Source organism: Elephantulus edwardii, unplaced genomic scaffold, assembly GCF_000299155.1.
Source record: "Elephantulus edwardii isolate Elephantulus edwardi_28Jun2011 unplaced genomic scaffold, EleEdw1.0 scaffold00167, whole genome shotgun sequence".
Classification (NCBI taxonomy): Eukaryota; Metazoa; Chordata; class Mammalia; order Macroscelidea; family Macroscelididae; genus Elephantulus; species Elephantulus edwardii.
Window position 1 is genome coordinate 4061949 of NW_006399917.1, and position 9264 is coordinate 4071212.

Here is a 9264-nt window from a genome sequence, read left to right on the forward strand (position 1 = left end):
GCTCAGCTAAACAGAATGATGTCCAAATATGGAACAAGCAGAATGGCACAGGTATGACAATAAAGCAAAGGTTGGGTGTAAACCACCAGCACGGCTGCACTGATGGACTACAGCTCTGTATGTAAAGAAAGGCATCCCTCATGTTCAGCTGCGTGCACACAGCAGTGTCCTTGCCTGACAGCCCGCTCCCCTAATATACCTCATCAGTATCTTCTCCTGCAGTAGCAGCTTCTAGAGCAGCAAGTGCTTCCGCCACTGCTGCATCCTCCTCCGCCATCTCTCCATTCCCATCCCCACTGCAGCCATGGACACCCTCCTGTCCACTTTTAGCATCAACCACAGGCACAGCATGAGCAACGTCCTCCTCTTCAAAGGAGCCACTTAGAACTTCTGTTGCCATGCCCTCACTCAACAAATCCCACCTCTCCCTAGTAGACGGATCCATGCCATGAAGGACAATGTCATCCAGATGCTCATTTTCTGCGTGGTTCTGGAAAAGACAATCCTTTTCTTCATGATCACTACTGTCTACAGCTGAGCCCCAAAGTTGAGGGTAATCCGGAGCTGGTATCTGTAGGATGTGGTCTTGTACATCCAAGGTAAGACTTTCTGTATTAGAAGATACTCCGGAGTCTCCATTTTGGATGACATGGGTGTCTTCTACAGCTGGTAACACAGCATCCTGTTTCCTGGTGTCCCCTCCTTCTAGGAAGGGAAGCATCGGGAGACTGTCATTGGCAGTATTGTCCAAGGAGTTCTCACCACTGTACTGGGGCCTGGGATTCCCAGTGGGTTGCAAAGCAGCAGCGGGGCCAACCCCATTAATGGCACCATCAGCCTTGTCCCCACTGTGGCTCCCTCCTGGGTCCCCTGGAGGGAGAGGTCCCCGGTGAGACCAGCGGGGCTCCCGGCCACTGGCTGTTCTGCTCCGGCTCTCAGTTCTCTTTAATCCCTCACTTTGAAGGTCATTTTTATGCACCAAGACTTCACTGCTCTGTCTGTCTTTTAATTTACCAGTGCTGTCTTCATCTAACTTGCAGCTGCTTACTTCATTGATATAGCCAGGAGAAGACACCTGCACCGGATCAAAGAGATAGCTGGGGAGAGAGAATACTTAGAGTCAGTCAGGCTTGTGTGAGGGCCAGCAGTTTGTACCGCAGACTATTTCTCTCTACAATTGCTGTTAACTTCATTTCTATGATTAACTGTTCTTTTAACTCTATCTAAGTATATCCTCTCCAACATATATAAGCAATAAATGTTGGAGAGGATATGGAGAGATAGGAACTCTCATACACTGGTGGTGGGATTGTAAAATGGTACAACCACTTTGGAAAGCAGTCTAGCATTTCCTCAAAAAGCTGAACATAAAAATTCTGTGTAACTCAGCTATTCTACTGCTTGGAATATATCTCAAGAAATTCAGAACTGAGAAACTAATGGAGATTTGTATGCCAGTGTTCATAGCAGTGTTATTCACCATCACAAGAACACGGAAACAGCTCAAAAGCCCAACCACAATTGCATGGATTGAGAAATTGTGGTACATTCACATGATGGAATACTATGCAGCACTCAGGACCAATGATTTGGAAAAATAGTACATAACTTGGGAGGCACTTGAGAACATTATGCTGAGTGAATGAAACCTATCTGAATGAATCAAAATTGAGTGGAATATAGTTGATATAAAAACATTCTGGTGACAGATGTTAAGATGTCCAAAAGAGGGGTCAAAAGAAAAACACAAGGACAAAGTGCCCTGTGGAATTTAAGACTAAAAAGGGAACCAAGATAAATTCCAACATGCAGGAGATAAAGGACTAAGTACAGATGGTGTATGTCCTCAGTGGAATATTATGCAGTCATTAAAATGATGTTTCCAAAGTATACTGTGTGCTGAAAAGACAGGGAAGTTCACAGCTCATTCTCTACGTAAACAACAGCTTGTTTCTCCCATTCAAGTCAGTGAAGTGGGTTGTTCTGGGCTTGGGTTTTTTTGGTGTTTTGTTTTTTTTTTTTTTAAAACAAGTTTTCCAAATAGTTTGTATTTCATGGATGACAGGACTCGTAAACTGTTCCAAGAGTGAAGAATCAACGCACTGTTTCTCTCATTCAAGTAGATATGATCAAAAGTCTTTGCCCTATTGTGAGAAAGGACTGTTTGTAACAGTCACAGGGCTGTTCCGAAGACATTATGGGAATGAGAAAACAATATGCAGTTTCTACCATTCAAGTGCCGGAATTCAGTGTGCTACCTCACCAACTGCATTTTGGCAAGGGTATTAAAGGTCCAGACCATTCCGTGAAAGAATTCATGTCCTCCTATTCAAGAACATCAAGTAGGAAACGTGTTCTCAATTCTACTTGTATTGCAAAGAAAGATGTCCCATTACAGTCTGTGAAGGAAAGAACTGATGTATACGGTTCCACCCATTAACATCTATGACACCAAAACAAGGGGAAACAATGGTAGCTATGAAGGCTGAAGCAGCATGAAAGACACTTAACAATCAATGCGCTTTGAATAGTGCACATTATACTATGCATAGGTATATATATGCTTGGAAAAGTCCAACAAAGGTCAATAAAAGAGAGGAAAACCCTCAGTGAGATACACTGATGTGGTGACTATAACAATGGGATTAAGCATGGTGTGGATTGTGAACATGGGGCAGGATAGGGTTGTAACAAGTCACAGCTGACTTGACAGTATCTAACAACAATAAAGTATATGTGTGTGTGTATGTAAAATTTATATATATGTGTATGTGTGTGAATATATGTAAAATTTATATATACATGTATCTAGAATAATGAAGATAGTTTGAGTCAGAGAAGGATAAGACTGTTAATTAATTTTACCCTCTTTATTTTATGCAGAATTCTATTTATATTACCAACACTTTGTAAATGAAATTATGGACAAAATGTAAAGCACACATGTGGTTGGGACGATTTCTTTTCAGTGATGCAATTTCATGCATCCTCCGAGACCTAAGTTTTTCTTAGTGCTGGAGCTCCCAGGAGAAATTTAAAGTTAACCCAAACCAAATTCAGCTTTTGAGAACAATAGCATTCTCAACAAGGCTCCAGAGAGTCAGCAAAAAGAGTTTAACAATCAACACCACCCATCCTCCTACATGACATCAAAGACATTCAAAACTCTTCACTTATTGCTCATTTCCTTCATGCCCCACTCTGGATAAATGCCCTGATCCTGGAACAGTCTTTAAAAAGGACTCCACAAAATTATTGTGCAAATCAAGTATTTTCAGTGTTACCTTTGTATCATCTTACAGCATCTGCACCCCATCTGGATTATTTTGTGTTACCATCTGGAAAAGAAAGTATAACAAGGAAAGAACCCAGTGAATGATATATGCATAGTTATTACTTTTTTCTTGGCTAAACACTCAAAATTAGTAGTCACTTCTCTCTCTCTCTCTCTCTCTCTCTCTCTCTCTCTCTTTTAGCAAAAGGCCAAACTCAGAAAGTGGAGTGGCCCAGTCCCTGAGACTCCCTTCAAGGATCTCAACTCACCGATTCAGACTTCTCAAACATTTGCTGACACTCTTTTCTGTGTCAAGTCCTTTCACCAACCCTGTGAGCTATGTGTTTTCACCCTCATTTGACAAATGAAGAAATGACAGGGCCAAGCATGCCAGAATGAGGGGAGGGTGGAGGCTCCACAAAGGACCTGCATCATTTTCTCATTCACTGCCTTCTCTGGAGACATGGGAACCCCGGTTTCTGTTTGTGCCCATCTGACCACATGAATGTGAGCTCTGGGGGCAGAAAACCCTAGTTCACTCTGATGGTTACAGGGATGAGAGGAAAGAAATGAGGCAGGAAAACTCAGTAAATGGATAATAAACTCATTGTTGCTGAGTCAGAACTGACCAACCACTGGGTTTCTGGGGATTTAAACAGCATGAGAGGAGAATGCTATCACATATTAAGATGTTGTTGTTATGTGCCGTCGAGTCTCCTCCGACCCCTAGTGACACAACATAGTGATACAACAGCACTGAACCCTGCCCTATACTGAGCCAGTTTCTTTGACACCAACACATCTACACACTTTGTCCCAGTTACTGTATCAATTCATCTCATCCGGGGTCTCCCTCTCCTGTGCTGTCTGTCTCCACCCTTCTGAGCATGATGTCCTTCTCGAAGGACCAGTCTCTCCCAGCCACATGCCCAAAATATGTGAGACAGAGTTTCACAATCCTAGCTGCCAAGGAGAAACTTGGATTCACCCTCTCCAAGACAGATCGATTTATTTTCTTGGCGGTTCATAGTAAGTTCAAGACTCTTCTCCAGAACCATAACTCAAAGGCATCAATTCTTTTTCTGTCATCCTTGGTCATTATCCAGCTCTCTGATGCAGAGCAAGATAGATTAAGGGAAAAGCAATATACAGTAAAGGGATGACCAGCAAGCACACTATCACTAAAGAAAGGGAAGCTACAGAGAGGAGGTGCACAAGAAATACAGTCCAAGTGAACACTATTACATACTCAGTCTTGTATTATTAGCAATAAGAAACACAAATCTACATAATACAGCTAGACACTGATCTAATAAAAATAATAAATAGGAATCAGGGAGCTCTGGTGGCCTAGTGGTAAGAAACTACTGCAATCTCGAAGGCACTTGGTTCAAATCCACCAGCTGCTCTGTGAGAGAAGGATGGGTAACTTCCTCCTTTGTGGCTAACAGACTGGGTCAATTCTGACTGAATGGTGCTCAACAACAAGCAACACTAATCTACAAGTGGATTATTTAGGCCAACAACCAGGACAAACAGATAAGGACAGGCCAAAGACACTGTACCCATGAGCAACAGAGGTGTGGGCTTGTTGCTGTTGTTGTTTTTCAGCACAACAATTTTATTTTTTTCTACTAATTTATTTACAAAATTTGAATACAAATTTTAACAAATTCCTTCCATTTCCCCCACTTCTCCATCCATTAAATTGTACAACCCAACGATTAATTCCCCCCTTGCCCCTGCACATCTACACTCCTCTGCTTCCAGCCTCTCCTACCCCTCCTGGATCCGTATACTCACTCTACAATAACAGTTTTATACACTATTTACCCTTATGGGACTGAGTTAGTTCACTCAACATAATGCTCTCCAGTCCCTCCTTACACAGATTTGACAGATGATATTGACTTATTTATACATTCACATTAGTTTATGCTAGAAATAGATTCATGTATATGGCAGAGTCAAAGCTTATGTAATCATAGCCCAACACTCTGAAAGAAGGAGTTGCTGGATTATCTATCCTCACCTTCTGCTCGTGTAACTGCAGCCGAAGGAGTAATGGGCATGAAATGATTATTGAGAAAGCCCAGCTCTGAAACCACCACTTCCTTCTTTTCATAGAACTTAACTATTCATGGCTTTTAGGAAAACTTCCTCCCCTAGGAAGGAAAACCACATGCTCTATCTTTAACATCAGTGCTATATGATTATAAAATTGATTTTATAAGCAATTGATCACATTCTCTCTCCCAGGATCTAATTTCCAGTTCCGTTTCTCTCCCCACCACCTCCCTCGCAGCCACGCCACACTGGTGTCCTAAGCGCCTAGCCCAGACCTGAGGGAGATGTGACTTCTTCCTGGTACAAGGTTGTGTCCTCTCACTTCACCTGCACTTTCTTCTTCAGTGACATTCCTATTCTCAAAAGACAGGCTCTAATGTCCAGAGTTGTATGACCTGCTGCCGAGAAGGGTGGGACCAGTGTATATACACCCCACCCCTGGAGTGGCCAGCATCTACAAGTAGGCTTCATTGGACAAAGGGCTAAAACACTTTCTATCACCCTGTGATACGTAATCTCAGAGTCAATGCATTCTCTTTACATATGTGCTCCCACACCCACACTTTGCCTTTAGTAACGTTTATTTCCAGGTGCAAAAGGAAGCCATTCCTCGCTCAGCATGACTGATGGAAATAGGATGAAAATGCTCTTGTGAAGTAAGATTGAATTTTAAACTGGCAGTTGGTCCGAGGTTTGGTGGCCCCACCTTCCACTTTTGACAGTTAAAGGCAAGAACTCTGGTTCGTGCCCTTTCTTCCTGAACAGCATAAAAATGTGCTTTCTCTTTAGAGTAATAAAAAAGCAACAGTGCAACAAAGGGTAAAAATCTCTGGCCACCTTCACCTGGTTTACACAGGGGAAAAGTAAATACCATTAGGATGGCTCTAAGCACCCACTGCTGGCGCCCCTGCTTGAGTCATGTGTGGGGAATTGACTCTGTCTGTTGTTGTGTGCTCAAGTTAAACAAGCCTGTGTTTGAAAATGGCCACGCTAACTAACACCGGTCAGCTAGCAGTGAAGGCTCTTTGCTGGAAAATCCCATTTCATAAAGGCAGTAGGATAGAGATGGGCAGTGGCAGGTGGAGAGAGGACAGGGGTTTTCTGATGAAGCAGAAAAATTGGCTGAGTATTTATCAGGAAGTCAAGGGAGTGGAGAAAAAGTGTAGTGCATGTCAAAAGGGCTTACAGTTCAAAGTGATCACCTCAAAGAATAACAGGGATTGGTCCCAAACGGGTCCAAATATATGGGTCAGCTTCTAGAGGCCTTATCAGCCAAATCTGGAACAATATGAACATCAGCTCTGTTTCCATGGCTTCATTATGACTTGTGGTTGACTTAATGCCACTGTCACTCAAAGAGAGGGAACCCTCAAGATGGCTCCAACTATGGGTTCAAGTATATGAGAGGTGATGCGGATAGCACAGGATAGGGCAAAGTACAGTCAGATCTATTGTTGTTGGGGTCACTGTGAGTCATTGTTGACTTGATGCACCTAACAACAACAGCATGGGCAAGATACTGAATGATACAGAAAGAGCACCTCAGCGTCCTTGTACCCAAATGTATTGGACACTGATCAACCATTTCAGAAGGCAGCATGTTGTGCAATATTGGGGAGGAGGGGAGGGCCTCTGGCCAGGACAGATCGCCTAAGCTCCAGATAAGGGCAAGCCTCCCAATGGCTTTTAATACGGGGTAGAGAAAGCTCCCTGAGTTAGGCTGTACGAGATTGAGAAAGCTCGCCACCTGAGAAGAAGGCTACCACGTATGTTGAGTTGGGAATGGTCCACACGAGGCTGAGATTCTCCTAACAAGTCTGCATGTCCCATGTCTGAAAGCCCACCCTATCTGGTCTTCATGTGTATATAAGTGCACTGCAGATCCCAATAAAATTGAGCTGGATTGACTCTCTGATCCTCTCCTAGAGTGGTGTATCTCTGTCGTGCTTACCCCTATCAGGGTGTCGCTGTTAAGTTGCCGGATAACTGACAGCAACAGCAGCATATAAACAAGAACTGACAGTATTTGAGGAAGTTCAAGCTGCACTAAAGTCATTGAGGCTCCATGACTGGATGGAATTCCAACTGAAATGCTTCAACAAATGAATGCAATGCTGAAAGCTCACACTCATCTACAGCAAGAAATCTGGAAGAATGCTTCCTGGTCAATTGGCCTTAAGAGATCTATTTTGTCCAAAACCTCAGGCAACATTGTGAGGTTGGGAGTTTCTTCTCGTTGTAGACTGTGGAGACAGAGCTATCCCTCCAGTGGGTTTTCAGAGTCCATAAACCACATGGGAGGAGAATGCTCTTCTTTCTCCTGCAGAGCATCTGGTGGATTCCAACTGTAAGCCTTTGGGTTGACCTTACCAATAAACCAGCAGAGCTCTGTACTCTGGAAGGAGTTGCTACGATATCCTTACTTCTGAGCTATTAATTAAAAGTTTGAGTGTTCCCTCTAATCTCTTCATGATCCAAATGCAAGATTGGAACACTCTAGGATACCCTTCACTTCTAACTTGCTGGCTACAAATCCAGGGCTTCACTCTACTTTGTCAGGACCCTAGCTTCAAACTCAAGGGTCCCCAGCTCTTCTCACATCTTACCTGTAGGCATCTACTACTCTTAGGCATCAGCGGAGTTTTGTGTCCAAACTGGTATTAAAATGAGTTTAGCCTGGCAATGTGTGTGCCCACGGGATGGGAATTTTATGTCTTCACCACAAGTTTGGAATTGAATCAGGTCCCTAGAAAAATAGGTGTTGAAGTCCTAATCCCTAGTACCTGAGACCATGATCTTGTTTGGAAACAGTCTTTTAAGATATTATCAGTCTATTTCATTGAAACAGTAAACATTATAGAAATAGCAATTGCAGATGACAGCTATTCCTCCAAAGCCAGTGGAGACTAGGTAAGAAAGGAAATTTAGAAAATTAGGAGGCTTCTCACCAAGGCTAAGTGTCTAAGATATCTCCTCTGAGGAGATAAAGTACAGGGGCATTCAATAAGCTTGTAGCAACTCACATTGCTGGAGGATGGGGTATGGAGATGGGATACATCACTGATGTACTGAGCAAGTGGGAGAGAGAAAGAGAGAGAGAGAGAGAGAGAGAGATTGAGAAATAGATAGATATGAACGAGAAAGACATTATGGTTAGATAGAGAGCAAGAGAGACAGAAAGAAGTAAGGAACAAAGTTTCACTTGACTCAAATGATGATCTGGATTAAAAGCCCACCCTTACTGTCTTCACCTGTAGAACAAAAGAAGTCAACAAAACACAGAACCATTAAAACTCCACTAACTGATATGGAGCTGTGATGGTGAAGTGGTTAGGAGCCGTACCGAAAACCTGAGGTAAGTAGTTCGGGGCTAACCTGGACAAGGGCAAGGGCAAGTTCTGGCAAGGATCTGAAAATACGGAGTAATGGTGGGTATAATTCAAAGGGGATTGGTTTCACAAGCTCAATGAATTGGAATGGGTGTATGAAAACACAAGGTGAATGAAAATGTGAATCACAATGTATACAAATTTTGTGTGCCCATCAAAAGGACCAAACTTGCTTAGCTGAAGCTGAAGGAGTTAAAAAACAAATTTCAAGCCATGGGTGGCAATACTTAAGGAAACTTTGGGTAGAATGTTAAATGATCCAAGAAGCATTAAAAGAAGATGGAAGTAGTACACAGAGTCACTGTATCAGAAGGAATTGGCCGACACAGAAGAATTTCATAAAATCACATATGAACAAGTGCCTGTGGTGATGAAGGAACAAGTTCAAGTTGCTCTGAAAAAATTGGCAAAAAACAAGGTTCCAGGAGTTGATGGCATACTGATTGACATATTTCAACAAACAGATGCTGCCCTGAATGTGCTCACTAAGTTGTGCCAAGAAATCTAGAGGACAGCCAGCTGGCCAACTGACTG

At 42.8% G+C, this 9264-nt stretch overlaps 1 protein-coding gene across 1 annotated transcript; it reads right to left on the minus strand.

The window, feature by feature from the left end:
* Nucleotides 1-190: 190 nt before the first annotated feature.
* LOC102853645 (chromosome unknown open reading frame, human C4orf19) lies at nucleotides 191-3316 on the minus strand. The gene is made up of 2 exons (XM_006895426.1): nucleotides 3285-3316; nucleotides 191-1097 (listed from the first exon to the last, which is right to left on the minus strand). The coding sequence occupies exons 1-2, from the start codon at nucleotides 3314-3316 to the stop codon at nucleotides 191-193; spliced, it is 939 nt and encodes a 312-aa protein (XP_006895488.1).
* Nucleotides 3317-9264: the final 5948 nt, after the last annotated feature.

Excerpts from the sequence above, each read along its gene's own strand:
- LOC102853645 (XM_006895426.1), bottom strand. The coding sequence starts at position 3,316 with ATGGGGTGCAGATGCTGTAAGATGATACAAAG. Across the intron at positions 1,098-3,284 it reads TGCTGTAAGATGATACAAAG|CTATCTCTTTGATCCGGTGC; the intron begins GTAACACTGAAA and ends CTCTCTCCCCAG.